Here is an 18084-nt window from a genome sequence, read left to right as displayed (position 1 = left end):
AAATTTTGCAAATTCCACATGTTAAACAATATATATTATCTGGAACCTTCAAGTCTAATCCAGAAACCATGTTCTTTGACGCTAATTTGGCATGTCATTCACATTTATGTGACCGAATCTCTTATGTCATTTTGAGCTATTGCTTTATTATTAGCCACATTTACAGTCTGGACCACATCCATCTTTAATTCAGCAATAAACATGTCGTCCATCAATTTTGCCTTCAAAATTGTAAAACCATCCGCACTTTTCATTTCAGCTCCATTTCCGTTAAAATTCACGGAATGACCAGCATTGATAATCTTTGTAATTGATAAGAAATTGGAATGAAGTTTTGGTACATACCATATATTTCGCAATGTTAATGTTGTTGTAAAAGTCTGCAATTTTATATCTCCAATACCTTCAGCAAATATGTTCTCCCCTGATGCCAATATGATTTGCTATCTTGATTCTGTCAATGGTAAGAAAAACTCTTTATTACGACACATATGCGATATTGCCCCACTATCCAGAATCCACGATGTAGCAATATTTGACCGATTACCAAATAATGAGCACGCAAAGTCATTATTTTTCTTTTCAACGTCTCCATTCTTACACTGAGATCTTATGTGTCCCAGTTTACCACACCGGAAACATTTCATATTTGCTAAAGATGATTTTTTCTCATTGGAATTATTTCTTGACTGCCATCCTATTTTTTTTATTATTCCCATGGTTTGAATCCTTGTAATGATTGGATTTACCTTTCTTGAAGTTTGCGGCGAAAACGGTCTCTCCATTATGTAATATGTAATTTGTCGTCTTGACGGGTTTCTTCTTCCAATTTTGGAAATTAAATTATCGTATGTAGGCAGCTTGTCTCTGCTTTCAACAGCAATTACAAAACCTTCCATTTCATCTGGAAGACTGCAGAGCAGCAGAATGGTCAATAGATCATCATTCAATGTAATGCCAATCTCCCTAAGCTCATCAATAGTGGAACAAAACTCATTTATTTGCACTGAAAATTTCTCACCATGCCTGAACTTGAACTGAACCAATTTTTTGAATAGCTTTACCTTTCTAGATGCTGTGTCTGCTTTGTATAACGAATTAAGAGTATCTCACGCTTCTTTGGCAGTTGCACAATTCTTGATGTGAATTAATTCGCTCGCCTTTACTGAAAGAGTTATCGTCGCTAATGCCTTTTTATCATTGTTTGTCCAAATTGCCCTTTCAGCAACATCCACGGGACATTCGGTTTCAATTGTATTCCATAAATCCAGCGTTATCAATAAGCTTTTTCCTGGATACACCACGTTCCATAATTTTCACCATTAAGTTTTTCTATACCAGCCATAGAATTAGCCATTTTGATTCTGTTTCACAGATTTCCAATCTTCAGACACTCCAAAGCAATATTTAAGAACTGGAGAAATCTGGGCCCAAAACCTTTGTAGAATTTTTATACCCTTCACCATAGGACGGGGGTATATTAACTTTGTCATTCCGTTTGTAACACATCGAAATATTGCTCTAAGACCCCATAAAGTATATATATTCTGGGTCGTGGTGAAATTCTGAGTCGATCTGAGCATGTCCGTCCGTCCGTCCGTCCGTCCGTCTGTTGAAATCACGCTAACTTCCGAACGAAACAAGCTATCGACTTGAAACTTGGCACAAGTAGTTGTTATTGATGTAGGTCGGATGGTATTGCAAATGGGCCATATCGGTCCACTTTTACGTATAGCCCCCATATAAACGGACCCCCAAATTTGGGTTACGAGACCTCTAAGAGAAGCAAATTTTATCCGATCCGGCTGAAATTTGGTACATGGTTTTAGTATATGGTCTCTAACAACCATGCAAAAATTGGTCCACATCGGTCCATAATTATATATAGCCCCCATATAAACCGATCCCCGATTTGGCTTGCGAGGCCTCTAAGAGAAGCAAATTTCAACCGGTACGGCCGAAATTTGGTACATGGTTTTAGTATATGGTCTCTAACAACCATGCAAAAACTGGTCCACATCGGTCCATAATTATATATAGCCCCCATATAAACCGATCCCCCGATTTGGCTTGCGAGGCCTCTAAGAGAAGCAAATTTCATCCGATCCGGCTGAAATTTGGTACATGGTGTTAGTATATGGTCTCTAACAACCATGCCATAATTGGTCCACATCGGTCCATAATTATATATAGCCCCCATATAAACCGATCACCAGATTTGACCTCCGGAGCCTCTTGGAAGACCAAAATTCATCTGATTCAGTTGAAATTTTGTACATGGTGTTATATATGGCCTCAAACTCCCATGCAAAAATTGGTCGAAATCGGTCCATAATTATATATAGGCCCCATTTAAACCGATCCCCAGATTTGACCTCCAGAGCCCCTTGGAAGAGCAAAATTCTTCCCATTCGGTTGAAATTTGGTACGTGATGTTAGTATATGGTATCCAACAACCATGCAGGAATTGGTTCCTATCAGCCCATAATTATATATAGCTCCCATATAAACCGATCCCCAGATTTGACCTCCGGTGCCTTTTGGAGAAGCAAAATTCATCCGATCTGCTTGAAATTTGGTACGTGGTGATCGTATATGATATTTAACAACCATGCCAAAAGGGGTCCATATCAGTCCATAATCATATATAGCCCCATATAAACCGATCCCGAGATTTGGTTTTGGAGCCTCTTGGAGGAGCAAATTTGATCCGAGTGAGTTGAAATTTGGTACATTGTGCTAGTATAAATATGGTCGTTAACAACCATGCCTAACTAGTTGCATATCGGTCTATAGTTATATATATCCCTCAGATAAATCGATTTCCAATCACACAAAAATTGGTCCATATCAAGTTCATAATTGTATAGCCCCCATATAAGCGACCCCCATATTTCAATTCTGGCTCTCTACGTACCGTGCAAAAAGTCCATATCAATTCGTAATTATTTGTAGACTTAACTATACATAACTTTTTTGTCTAATATAATTGTGTCTAAACTCACAATTTAGAAAACGATGTTAAGAAGTTTTAAGATACCACAACCCAAGTATTTTGATTGTGGATGACAGTCTTTCGTAGGAGTTTCTACGCAATCCATGGTGGAGGGTACATAAGATTCGGCCTGGCCGAACTTACGACCCTTTATACTTGTTTTCTTTATTTAGTATTCCACGCAGCAGAAAAATGCGTGACTCCAAAAGTTCCCAAATAAAATTGACGTGGTGTACAAATTAAATATATGAACGTTTATTGGTAATACAAAAACAAGAGAATAAAAAAAATTGAAAATTTCAAATACAGAAAAACATTTTTCAACCAAAAATGCAAAGATAGCTATGACTAAAAAAATTGACAAAGTAACAAAGTATTTGAATTGAAGAGTACTAAATTACAACACCATCTCGTAATGAAACCCAAAACACCAGTTGCTTTATTAACACATCCTTCAATATGAGGACCAAAGTCAAACCTGGAATCAAACAAAATACCTAAATCATTGAATCGAAGTACATTATCAAATGAAAGAAACAGCTTGAAGGGTGATACGGTTTCCATTTAAAAAACCTGAACACCCCTCATTTCGAAGGTGTGTGTGTGTAGAATGTTGCTCCTGTTTTGATGTTGGAATTCACTCTTCAGTTGTCAAAATGCCGTCCAAGCAAGAAGAGCAGCGTGTCAAAATTTTGCTCGCGCATCGCGAAAATCCGAGCTACTCGCACGCAAAGCTGGCAAAATCGCTAAAAGTTGCCAAATCAACCGTAACAAATGTAATTAAAGTGTTTGGGGAACATTTGTCGACAGCCGGAAGTCTGGATCGGGGGGAAATCGAAAACCGGAAGTCGCTGAGACGACAAAGAGAGTTGCCGGTAGTTTCAAGCGAAACCCTAACCTCTCTCTTCGAGATGCCGCAAATAAGCTGGGTGTATCGTCTACAACAGTGCATCGAGCCAAAAAACGAGCCGGACTATCGACTTACAAGAAGGTAGTGACTCCAAATCGCGATGATAAACAAAATACGACGGCCAAAGCGCGATCCCGGAGGCTGTACACGACGATGCTGACGAAGTTTGACTGTGGCTTGAAAAGCAGCATTTTCATAGCTTCCGGGACTGTCAGCCAAGAAATTTACGTGAAAGAGTGTTTGAATAAACGTCTGCTGCCTTTCCTGAAGAAACACGGTTGTTCCATATTGTTTTGGCCGGATTTGGCATCTTGCCATTACGGTAAAAAGGCCATGGAGTGGTACGCCGCCAACAACGTGCAGGTGGTTCCCAAGGACAAGAACCCTCCCAACACGCCAGAGCTCCGCCCAATTGAGAAATACTGGGCTATTGTCAAGCGGAACCTAAAGAAGGCCAAAAAACTGCTAAGGACGAGCAGTAGTTCAAGGCAAACTGGGTTTCTGCGGCGAAGAAGGTGCACAAGGTGGCTGTACAAAATCTGATGGCAGGTGTCAAGCGTGAGGCCTGGCAATTCGGATTTGGAAAAGCGAAAGCCTAACTGAATATTTTTCCTGAATTTTATACTAATTGAACTTGAAAAAGAAATTTAATTTGATTTTTTATATAAACGATTTCACCGATTTACACGCGTTTTCCCTTGAGCAAATTTTGACCGTATCACCCTTTAACATCATCGGCGAACATCAATATCCTCGATGATACGATAACCGATGGAAGATCGTTCAAATATAGATTAAAAAGAACCGGTCCTGGGGAACACCAGATGTCACAGGTATAAGCGTAGATAAATTATCTTTAAATGCAACTCTCTGAGTTCTACCATGCAAGTATGAATCGATCCAGTGGAAAAGAATAGGTGGAAATCCCAAAATATCTAATTTGTACAATAGCAGCCTATGATTCACTACGTCGAATGTCTTGCTGAAATCCGTATAGAGCACATCCTGTTGACGTCTTTGAGAGAATGATCGAACACATGTCCAACAAATTCAAGCAAATTAGTCACAGTAGACTTACCTCTCATAAAACCATGTTGTCATCCTAATATAATATTAGAAAGGCAGCACGAAATTCTCCTAGTTTCCAAAAGCTCAAACAGTTTAGGTATAACACTTAACTTACCAATACATCTGTAATTCCCAATGTCAGTCCTGCTACCTTTCTTGAACAAGGGAGTGACATAACAAATTTTCCATATGTCTGGGAAGCTACCATCCCTCAAAGATAAGTTAAACAGACGCGGCAGAGGAATATATACGAGATCTGCACATTCTTTCAGGATGAAAGAAGATATACCATCAGGCTCAGGGCAATAATTTACAGGCATGGATCTTAATTCGTTAAGAACTTCAGTTTCCGTCAACTTAACATGGGAAAATATAGTAATAGAAGGAATGAAACATGGATACTGCGATCCAACAATCGAAATATCAACATAGGACTCCTTAAAATAATTGGCGAACCTATCAGCAATCACTCTCTCATCATTAGAATCTGTGTCCCTATATCTCATGAAACTAGAAAATGCTCGTGTCCTTCTTTTCGAATTAACGAAATTATAAAAACTCTTAAGTTTGAAGTTCAACGCATTTTACTCAAATAATTTTCATAGCAATTCTTGTTGAGACTGACGAAATTGGATCTAGCAACTGAGTAGTTAAGAAAATCAATAGACTTGCCACTTATAAGAAATTTCTTGTACATCCTATTTCCTATGTTACGAACACGATGAAGTTCCTTCGTAAACCAAGGGGGTACAAGATCCGACTGTCTATTAGATAAGGGAACGAAAGTCCTCATCACATCGTCAAAAATATCATAAAAACCAGAAACTTGAGAGACTATATTATAGCAATCAAATAACCAATCCACACGGCTAAGAGCACCTTTAAGTCCTATTATTTCAGATTTTCTAAGATCCAATTGTATCTTACGAGTAGAATTAGGAGACGTAATATCCCGACTATAGGAATCAAAAGAAATACAAAGAGTAGGATGGTAAGTGTCTTCAGGATTTGCGAAGGGTTTCACTCTAGGACATAGATGTCAGAGACGTTCAAAATACACCGAAAAAAAAGTTTACTATTTTTTATGAAAAATGAACTAACCCATAGTAAGAATGACCATGATTTGGCGCCAAAGATTTTTTTCATCTATATATGTTCATAATTTTCTTATAAATTAGTTCATGTGTTGCATCGTATTTTAGTTCATTATTACTATGCTGTGGGAAGAATATAGTTAAACTCATTCAAAATATTCCTGCTATACGGAAAAATGAACAATTTTGTGGGAAACCTGTATTAAGAAATTGGTTTGAAATAAACTGTTTGTCGGTATAATTTTCAAAAAAGTAGAGAAATTGAGGAATCAAAGGTACAACAAGCCTGTATACAACTAAGAAAATTTTCGTACAAAACAAGTAAATTTTCTATAATCACCAGTATTTTATTTCAAAAAATTGATATTATATTACACAAAATTATGGGTTATGATATACAATAAAGGAAATATTTTTATTAGTACGTTGGATGCAGTTACTTGTCGGTAGTTAGTAATTGCTTCTTCAAAAGAGTAATATTCTATGTTATTAGGACTAAACTAATTAATTTCAATTTCCATGTTTTCTATCCATATGAAAGATATATGTGGCATAAGTTGCTATATTCAATTGAATTGTCCAATTTCATCGATTTTGGCTAACTTTTGTTGGGCGGATTTGTCTTATAAGCATCTGTTATACAAAATATAAGAAAAATATTATCAAATTCTATCGTTCATATTGATTTTTAACTTACGGTTTTCAAGAGTATTTCCTAGAGCCAATAAGGATATCAGCTTAATTAGCATTAAACAGTAAGAATATTCAAAAAATTACCATTACAAGACCTGTCTACCTGCAAGTGAAAATAATTATTTGTAATAAATTGAAAGTTTGGTTTTATTAAAAACGGACAAAATACCGTTTATAGAAAAACTTACCACATTGAAAAATTCATCCAGTAGGTACATTATTGGAATCATATCCTTGGACTAATGGGACGTTTTTGAAATTATTCTCTGAATATATTTGAAATAAAAAATATTATAAAATTAGACATATTTTCCACTTGTCAGTATAGCATTTAGTGTTTAAGGTGGATATTAAGTTCGAGTTTAGAGGCTAAAATCGCAATTTCTCTTTAATAATCCATTATAAAAAAAATCTTTATAAAAAAACTTGGTTTGGCCTATTCTCCATCAAGTTATATTTAAATTTGTATCGAAGACGTATAATTTTATACTTTTCATAGTGATTTATTTTTAATTTTAGCGGCTAAACTCGAACTTAGTACTCACCTGTAGGAATTGCTGTAACATAAAAACTATAGATTAAAAAAATGGTTGCATCTCCAACTTGTGATCCAGATGTATAATAAATATAGATCATCCCATTACCACTCATGTTGTATATTTTTTATGTAAATCAATTAAAAATCCGCACTAATTTTAAACTATTAACAGAAATATACAGTTCCTTAATCTGTTATTTGTTTTTTAATCAATAAAAAGCGTGTTTGATTACTCTAACATCACATCATTCACTTCTCAGTTTCTAAAATGTTTCGAATAAATGTATTTTCATTAATAAACACCAATACCGCACGTACAATTTTGCAAAATTAAATCCACGTGTGCACTTCATAAATGCATCAACAGAACTGAATGCTGCAATAAAACTCGAAGACACAAATAGTCACAAAGGATACATACCTGCCGTAAAGAAAAACAACTCCACACACACACACGATCCCTTTCTGATCTCGCTATTGCAAGAAAACAACTCGCACCACCAAAGATACCAACAACACACAAGAAACATTCCATTGTCTCTAGAATCAAAACAACCAACAACAGCATAAATGACGCAATAAAAAACACAAACAATCATACGAGATATACACAAAATGTCTCTAAAATCACCCTCACATGATGCACTCACATTTTCCAGTAGCACGTTTATTGATTATTTGGAATTCTATCTATAAGTTAAGGTAAAATATGTACCAAATCTATGAGGAATCTATAAAAAATTATATACACCCGTCAAGGATTATATTAACTACTTTTTATTCTACTTTATCTAAAATTTTCAATGTGAGTAAAAATACTCCAACATGTAATAAAAAGGGAAATAATCGGTAGGTAGCCATCGTACGAATCGGTAATGTCGTTAAGTTAATTTTTACTACAAAAATGTTTTTCCATACAAATTTTTTTCTTAGTAAATTGTCCACATTTCGTAGTAAGATTTTTATATTGCCCATGTATTTTTATAATAGAATCAACGATGCATTAACTACTGTGTTGGAAATTTATTTAAGGAAAAATCCTTCTCATTTCGTAGTTAGTGAACTAAAAAACATTTACTGAATTTTTATAAGTTTTCCTTTAGCTAAGTTAATTTTCGTTGTGGTTACGAAAAATGAACAATATTACAGTAAATTTGTTGAACTATGTGAAAGTTAAAATGGTCCTTAAATTTACAAGACACTTTTTTTCTGTGTACCAAGTCAAGCATTCTAACAGAAGTATAACACTTTTTATTAATTTGAGACAAAGCAAGATCGGATAAAATTTCAAGGAAAGAGTTGAACCGTTCAAATGTCTGGGGAAGAGGAAAGTTAGAGTCAACACAAGGAATCCAAGAGATCTTAGGAAGACTTAATTGCCAAGAACAATCAGAATATCGTCGGGAGAGGAAATGTCATTAACACATCGTAGACGCCGAACACATCGTACACGCCAAATACACATTCTGACTAGAATCAGGCTGAATATACAAACAACCAAGAAAGAAGGTACGATTACCAGTGTTGCCAGTATTGGGGATGTTTCCCCAAATTGGGGATATTTTTTCGTGAATGGCGACGAAATTTTTGAGTTGGGGACTTGGGGATTTTTTCGAGAAAGCGGTTTAATCTGTTTTAACAAAATTTTATTTGTATAAAAAATTTTCTCAAAATTTTATTTCTGTAGAAAATTTTTTCTAAATTTTATTTCTATAGAAAATTTCTGGAGAAGATTTTGCCAAAATCTTTTTTCTATAGAACATTTTGCCAAAATCTTATTTCTATAGAAAATTTTGCCCAAATTTTATTTCTATAGAAAATTTTGTCAAAATTGTATTTCTAGAGAAAATTTTGTCAAGATTGAGTTCTATGTAGAAAAATTTCTCAAAATTTAAAATTTTGTCAGAAGTTTATTTGTATGTTTTGGTAGATTTGCAAAATCTACCAAAACATCAAAAATTCTACCAATCTACCAAACAATAAAAAATCTACCATTTCTGGTAGAAACTTTGGCAACGTGCTACCACCCAATTTTACTACTATTTTAGAAGTAAATTTTCGTTCATAAATACAAGGTGACCGAACTCCCATTTTCATGTCTCCAGCATTTGAAAGACGATCATCAGTCTATTGGTGTTGTAATTCGAAATCTTGATCTTGATCTGGATTTGACAAAATTTTAATTTTTAAAGTATTACTGATTTTCTACAGCAGTCTTTTCTTTTTCTTTTTTTTTTTTTGCAAAAAAAAAACTTTCCAAAAATGTATTGGGGATTTTTGTGAGAAATTTAAATTTAAATTGGGGATTTTTGGGGACGAAAACATCATGGGGACAAGAGCCAGAAAAATACTGGCAACACTGGTTACGTATAAGAACCTTAACACAAACAAATTCATCCTCATCATCACCTGGAATATCAACAACAGAAGAAGGGAATGAGTTATGAACTGCAAATAAAACACCTCCACCCCTACAAGATAATCGGTCCTTTCTATAAATATTATACTCATTGCACAGTATCTCAGAGTTAAGGAAATGTGGTTTAAGCCATGTCTCAGTGAAAGCCAGAATATAATATGAAAACGTAAAACTAACATAAATGTCCTTTAATTTCGAGTTATTGCCACGAATATTCTGATAAAGAATGGATGTCTTAATAATCAGTTTTTTGGAATTGACTGAAGTTCAATATTAGATTTAATGTCTACAGAATCGAAACGTCTAGGTCTGTCTCTAGAGATGAACCCTTTTACCAAAACACCAGAAGGCCTCAACACACGAGCAAGAACAGTATAAAATAAGAACTGTGGAATTGTAATTCTACATGATGCGATATCCCTAGAAGAATTGAAATTAAATTTAAACACATTACAATCATTCTCATTAAATTTAACACCTTTGGAACGAATGTAAGAAACAATATAAGACTGAGTTGTAACAGGCGAAAGTCTTGAAATAAAGACAGATCTACGCGGGGCAACAACAACCAAATTGTGAAGTTGATTTCTGGGACCACTCATATTCAAATTATCCAAAGAAGCACAAATGCTATCCGGCACTCGCGGAGGGGGAATATAAATCGGACCAGCTCCAGAAGTAGAAGAGTGAGAATTGAAGAAGTCTGTACCTGAGGATCTAGAGTCGGGCCAGACGCACCCTCGTTAATAGACGGAATCTTCGGCGAGGGCACATCAATCGTGTCACGAGGACTAGCCAATTATGGTGAAGGTGTAACCTGTACAAGAGGTGTAGGAGAAATAAAAGAGCCAAGCAAGTAACGCGACTCAAGCGACATAAATATTATGTCCGATGGAGCAGAAAATGATGAAGGCTTCTTCCTCTTTTATTGAGGAGATGACATGAGATGATCAGACCATTTCAAATCAGAAAACATCTTCTCGAAATTCCTAAATCTCGTAAGAATAGATGATAAATCATGAGAAATCTGAGAGATCTCTTTTTAGATTCTCTATACAATCTATAAAAATCAACATCAATCTTGCTACAGTTAATACATGACCAACGTAGTCCACTAGAGACATCAGTAATCTTATCATAATCCATTAAATCCAGCACACTTATAATGAGATGTACCTTGACATAACCAACAAGATATAAAACGTTCATTTACATTTGATATCTTAAAATTAACAAAACTACATTTCATTTTAACAAGCGGCTAAGGAAACTTCGAAAATCGTAGTAAATTCGAAATAATATTTTCTTAGATCCTAAAAATATGCTTCAAATGATATATATAATATGTGATAGTTAACAAATCAGATAAATATAAAAGCAAGCAAGGCAAAAACAATGCAATGTAAACAAAGTATAACTCACTGGGAGGCTGAAGAAAGAATCAATAAAAAGAGTGAAAATCGCGCACGAGCACAAATAACTCGATTTATCTCGAATAGATAATGATTCACACTATTGAAATGCACAAATATAAATGTGTATCACTCAACCAATCACTAAAGAAAATATATATTTCTTTGAATATTTACGCGTGGGCAAAATAAAAACACTTTTCAATGCTGAACAAGGGTTGCCAATCATTACAAAACAAACTATTTCACGTGTGATTCACAAAAATGTTTTGTTTTGGACCCCAGTCATTTTAATTGGCAATATAATAATAAAACCAAAGTATAACAAAACACCAAAACACACGTGCTCAAACTAATCGATCAGTATAATGTCAAGAAGACCGATATCTATGGCTTCTCTCCGTTTTACGATTCCTTCCAAATTCCTCCCCAGCACTGCAGATATGTCTTCGACATCAACGCCGCATTCTTCGTAAATGGAACATCCCAATCGAAGTTCAATATCAGGGCTGTTTTCTTTTCACTGGATGCAACATTTGTATGGGCTATCTAGAACATAATTGCACTGGTCTTCTATCCTGAACAGCTCATCAGTGCAAGTCGCGCCGATGTTGCCAGATTGTATTTTGATAAAGTGACACTTCATCGATCCACAATAGCAATTTATTGTGACTAATTTATCGAAAAACATGAAATTCAAAGTGGTACAGCGTCATAAATAATCGCAGCAGTAAATATTTATTACTAATTGCAACATTTCATACATTGAAAATGCAAGTTTTCACTTCTTTTCTGCGATAGTTTTTAAACAGCTGATGACAGTGTTGCATATTTTTGGAGATGTCCTGGATAAACGAGTACTCTGTTTTCTTTTAGTCCTTCACGGCTTAGGGTATCCAGTGTTAAAAGAAAACAGCCCTATCATTGTTTGTCGTACCCTTTTCTTTAGGTCTCATGTCTAAATGTATGTAAATTTACTACCTTAATTGTCCAAATTTGTCCACTGGAAACTTTAAAACTTTACAAATTTCTCACCTGTTGTTTGTTTGCAATTCTAAGATTTGACTTGACCACAAATATTTTATTTGATATGTACTACAACAGATTTAATAAAAACTTTGAACATTTTTGTTGTAATTTTTGAAAAAAGTCAGATGTATTTGTATGTTAGGTTAGGTTAGGTGGCAGCCCGATGTATCAGGCTCAATTAGACTATTCATTCCATTGATATACCACATTGGTGAATTTCTCACATGTATAAAACCCGTTTTCTAAATTTGCAAATATTTTTTTCTTGAGGCACGTGCATACTAATGAAAAAAATTTGCTAATTGACAACCAAATTAGATGTTTTTTAATTCAACCTGAAGAAAACACTTATAGCTTTCGATACCGTTACAGTTTTATGAACAGAAACAGCGATGACAGTCTCAAAACACAAAAAGTTCCCCACAGGCAACATTAGGGTAGAAAGGGTTAAGAATGTTCAAATTGTTGAAATTGTATTAATCGATTATTCGAATATTGTTTAGGTTTCTTACCATAAAAAGATCGTCTACAGTTGAGAGGGTACATTTTACCACCACGTGAACTGTTAAAGGTTAAGTAATATAAGGAAAACTTGCAGGAAGTTCTTTGACAGAGCAAAGTCTACCAAATCTTCGGAGGATTGCGACGCCTACAATATGAATTTGAGAGGATATAAGTGAGAACTGAGAAGCGCTCAGCACAACTCTTGGAATTACTGTAGGAGTAATTGTTGCAAGTTACTGCAGTAATAATTACATTGATAGAAAACGTTTCGGTAATACGGTGGATTCCTAAGTTGTATTAACGAAATTCTTCATTAAAAGTCAGCCAACGTAGCATTTCGTTATAACAACGTAAGTATATTTACGAAACCACTTATGAAATACATTTTATTAACGAGTAATTACGTTGCAATAACGTGGCCTTTTCGTTGTATTAGAGAAAATAAATTAGTTGTATGAATGAAACTTATTCATTGTATTGATGCGGCTTATACGTTGTATATATTGCATTAAATTAAATATGGCGAGTTTGCAATACTATAGCCATGAAATACAATGGCTACTGACATAATGTGGGGGAAAATTAATCAATTAAACACTTATTATGCCGTAAGCGAATTTTAGGGGCGGATCTGGAAAATGATAACTTAAGCAGTCTGCTAATGGTTTTGGAATAATATAGTTGGTTCAACAGAAAAAAATATGTAATAGGTACTTTTAGTTAATGTGGTATCACAATAGTCTAAGTGAGCCTGAAAATATATCGGGCTGCTACTTTAACCTAAATGCGCGAACAAAAGCAAAAATCTGTTCTATGTTTTATGCCATCATTTTTGTATTATTCGTTTGCGGTAATTATTTCAGAAATTTATCACAACTATTCTTGATACTGTTGACACTACGTTGGCAAAGTGACACTACGTTGGCAAAGTGACACTACGTTGGCAAAGACATCCGGTGCTTAAGTTTTGCAATCATATAGTTTTCCCTTTCTTCTATATGCTCTTAATATGTTATTTGCATTATTAGTGTTTATAACAAACTCTTTTAAAATAGTTTAATAATTCAAAAAATTCTTTTTACAGAACCGATTGAACAAGTTCGGACGACAGTAATATCTCGGCTAAATAATGGATAGTAGATATATTTTATATCCTCATTCTGCAACTATATTCGCTGCATTATGCGCATGCATATTCACAGTAGTTGGAGTATGTGGTAAGTATTTATCAATGGCATGTTTAAATTAGGTTCTTGCAGCAACCTGGTAGTTCAGGCACACTTAGTCAATTCGTTCACATTATATGAAAATACCTATTATATAATTTATACAATTAGCTGGCGCTTATTGTAGTTCCCCTAGGTCTTTAAATCTTTACACTCGCTAAGTTCGATTACCCTTGCAAGCCTTCATTTTTTTTACCATAACGTTTTCAGAATGCTAAAAATCGATTGTTGGGAGAACATGTATAATATCTGAATGCCTGCGCCATCAGTATCTCCAGTATCTACATTTGTTTTTTTTTTTTGCAGTTTTAATGACATTCTTACACAATAAACACGTTGTTGTGTAAGGTATTTGCTAGTCCCTTATACTCCGAATCAAAAAAAAAAAAAAAAAAAAAACAATGGAAAAGTCGACATTTTAATTTTTGCCTTTACTGAAAAGTCATAGATAATTGCATTTCAAATTTTCAAAGAATTCAATAGTCGATTAGTAGAATTTGAAAATTACAAAAAGATGGAAAACTGAGTTTTGCCTGTTTTATCCCTAGTCCTGCAAGAGTATCTGATTAGAAGTTCTCTAGTACATTCCTATGGTAACACTGATAGAAACAACTTTGTCAATAAGATGAATTCCTGATTTATACAAATGAAATTAGTCATTAAAACTAAAATTTTCGTTGTAATGGTGATGAGGTTTCATTGTAGTAATGTCTATCGTTTAATATATGGTAAATATCAATACTGCAATTGTTCAACTAAAGTACTTTGTGGTGGCTCAGCAAATTATCAACAACAATTAAACTGTTATACATAGGATAATATATGATTGCTCCTAAAACAATAACGAGAAAAATAACCAAGCTATTCGGTATTCATTTTAAAATACATTAGCAATCGTTTAAAGTCACTTGAGATATTTTCGGTGCAGAGAACAATCAATACATCGTTCAGTAATTAACCAAAAGTTTTGGTTGTTTACTGAATGTATTGCTAGCCTACTGTCAGGAGTAAATGTTTTAGTTACTGCTGTGAACAAGGCAAACACATTTGCCAAGACTTTTTGTAACAATCATAGGATTTCTGAAAATCTTGGAAATTCTTAGCACGAGGAACTTGTTGACAGCTGTGTGAATGAGTTTAATGAATTAACCCCCATTTTCAGGAAGCTCCGTTTGTGCTACGTTAGCTAACGAACTTTTAAACCGTACTATGGACATGTCTGTCATATTGTCTATATATTCCATATGCCAGTTTGGAACTTAACTGCTAAAAATTTTTCAGTTAAAGTTAACCGGAGAGAAGATATTTCGTTTTTACTTTCTGTTAACTGGGAGTTAAAGTCTAACGGAGATACATGAAAATGGCCGTAAATGTTATAACACCAGACGACGAGCTAATTACCGTTACTGATGTTGAGACTACCCTATCCTATTTAATCTCAAGAATAAAAAGTCGTGTGGATTAGATGAGGTTAGTAATGAGATGCTTAAGCATTAACAAGAAGGGCTACGTTGTATCTCACTAATATTCTCAATGTCTGCCTTAAATTCCAATACTTTCCAAATTCTTGGAAAAAGTTATTCCAATCCCCAAACCAGAAAAACCCCATAACAGACCGGAAAATTACCGTCCTATCTGGCTTTTGAGTGCACTTGGGAAAATTATTGAAAAAAAAATTTCAAACTGAAAAATTCAAAGATCTTGGCCGATAAAAGAATATTATCAATTTGGTTTTAGAAGTTAAAAGTTGGATTTGGTAGGCGCTTGGTTTGCTTGGTATAGAGAAAGCATTTAAGCGAATATAAACTATGGTTTCTAGAAACCCAAGGAGTAAAATCGGGAGATCGGTCTAATGGGGGCTATACTAAAACATGGACCGATACTCACCGTTTTCGACACACCTCTTTATGGTCCTAAAATACTTCTAGATTTCAAATTTCAGGCAACTTGGATAAAAACTACGGTTTCTAGAATCCCAAACAATAAAATAATTTCTTGCACACCGATTTTTATTTATTTCTTTACACGGCTAATAGCAGCCGGGACATTCAAAATATAACATTTCAAGTCAAGTAAATACAATTCTATATTCCGAGTGGGCCAGAAGGGACCCTATAGGTCAGTAAGGACCACAGCGAGTCAGAAGGGACTCGTAAGTTAGTTATTCGAGATGGGCCAGTAGGGACCCCGTTGAGCCAGAAGGGGCTCCGCGGAACTCAATAAAGGTTCAACATATATCAACAGATGGGTCAGAAAGGACCCCAATACCCCGCTGAGCCAAACAAGGCTAAACTTTCCAGATGTCAGAGTATGAGCGCGTCGTGTGTTTGAAAATTGGCCAGAAAGGACCCCCTGAGCCTTTAGGTCAGTAGGGGCCATCGCAAGACAATAGGACTCCCGCAGTAAAACTCAAATGTATAGCAATCTACCTGAAAAATTAGAAGGCAATAACCCTTGGTTGAGCAACCTTATTCCAACTTAAGTATAGTTTCCTTTATGGAACGGAATCGATTCAGATAACGAGAGCAATGTATACACCGAGTTATAGTTTCTACACAAAACATTAAGCGGATTAAATAATTCATAGTTATGTCTAAAAAGTCGGTCTTTAACAGTACACAGTTCCTTGTTAAACGATTAGGAACATTATAACAAATTTTCGAGGTTAGGTAGTGTGAATCAATATCTCCATTAATAAGATTAGTGAGAAATACAATACCATGCATGAACCTTCTACGCTCAAGAGAAGGAAGATAGTCCTAAAAAACCTCCAGATTTCAAATTTCGTGCAAATTGGATAAAAACCAAAAAATAAAATCGGGAGATCGGATATACCAAAACATGGACCACTACACACCATTTGCGGCACACGTATTTGTGGTCCAACAAAACCTCTAGATTTCCAATTTTAGGCAAATTGGATAAAAACTACAGTTTCTATGAGCCCATGAAGTAAGTTCTGAAGATCGGTCTATATGGGAGCTATATCAAAACATGGACCGATACTAGCCATTTTCGGCACAATTTTTTATGGTCCTAAATCTAGAGGTAGATTTTCAATTTGATGGAAATTGGATAAATACTTCATTTCCTATAAGCCCAAGAAGTAAAATCGGGAGATCGGTCTATATGGGGGCTATACCAAAACATTGACCGATACTCTCCATTTTTGGCACACCTCTTTATGGTCCTAAAATACTTCTAGATTTCAAATTTCATGAAAATTGGATAAAAACTACGGTTTCAATAAGCCCAAATCGGGAGATCGGTCTATATGGTTGTCCCACAATGCCTTTGACTGAAGCTAGAGGAAGTGCCCCAAAGAAAGCAACGGGTTTTTGGGACTTCAAAGGTATTTTATTGATTGACTATCTGCAAAAGGGTAAAACAAAAAATTCAGAGTACTATTGCAACCTTTTGGATCAATTAAATGTACAAATTCGAGAAAAAAGTCCTGGCTTACAACACAAAAAAAAATAATTTTTCATCAAGACAACGCACCAGCGCAAAACAATTAACAATGGCTAAAATTAACGAATTAAAGTACGAGTTGCTTAACCACCCACCTTATTCTCCTGATTTAGCTCCCAGTGACTTTTACTTGTTCCCAAATCTAAAAAATCCTTGCTGGCAAGCGTTTTACCTCAAATGAAGATGCAATTACAGTTGTAAATCACTATTTTGAAGACCTTGAGGAAAACTATTTTAATCAAGGGATAGAATTGCTAGAAAAACGTTGGACTAAGTGTATTGAAGTTTCAGAAGGTTATATTGAAAAATAAAAATATTTTTTGAAAAACTAACTATTCTCTTTCATTGATAGGCTAAGAAGTTTCCGAACCGCCCTCGTATAAGGTCTAAGATATTTTTTTTACCCCCAAAAATCCCCCCAAATAAAAATTGCCCCTAAAAATCCCCCTAGGTTAGGTTAGGTTAGGTTAGGTTATGTGGCAGCCCGATGTATCAAGCTCACTTAGACTATTCAGTCCATTGTGATACCACAGTGATGAACTTCTCTCTTATCACTGAGTGCTGCCCGATTCCATGTTAAGCTCAATGACAAGGGACCTCCTTTTTATAGCCGAGTCCGAACGGCGTTCCACATTCCAGTGAAACCACTTAGAGAAGCTTTGAAACCCTCAGAAATGTCACCAGCATTACTGAGGTGGGATAATCCACCGCTGAAAAACTTTTTG

General features: G+C 35.1%; 1 protein-coding gene across 1 annotated transcript in view; it reads left to right on the top strand.

The window, feature by feature from the left end:
- Positions 1–18084, top strand: part of Tre1 (Trapped in endoderm 1) — a 348474-nt gene that overhangs the window by 160518 nt on the left and 169872 nt on the right. Inside the window, exon 2 of the mRNA XM_075299345.1 lies at positions 13747–13879. Coding sequence (XP_075155460.1) covers positions 13792–13879 — 88 coding nt within the window. The 5' untranslated portion in view covers positions 13747–13791. The remainder of the gene's footprint in view (positions 1–13746; positions 13880–18084) is intronic.

Source organism: Haematobia irritans, chromosome 3 (genome assembly GCF_050003625.1).
Source record: "Haematobia irritans isolate KBUSLIRL chromosome 3, ASM5000362v1, whole genome shotgun sequence".
NCBI classification, from domain to species: Eukaryota; Metazoa; Arthropoda; class Insecta; order Diptera; family Muscidae; genus Haematobia; species Haematobia irritans.
Note: the sequence above shows the minus strand (reverse complement) of the source record. Positions and strands in the feature narration are given on the sequence as shown.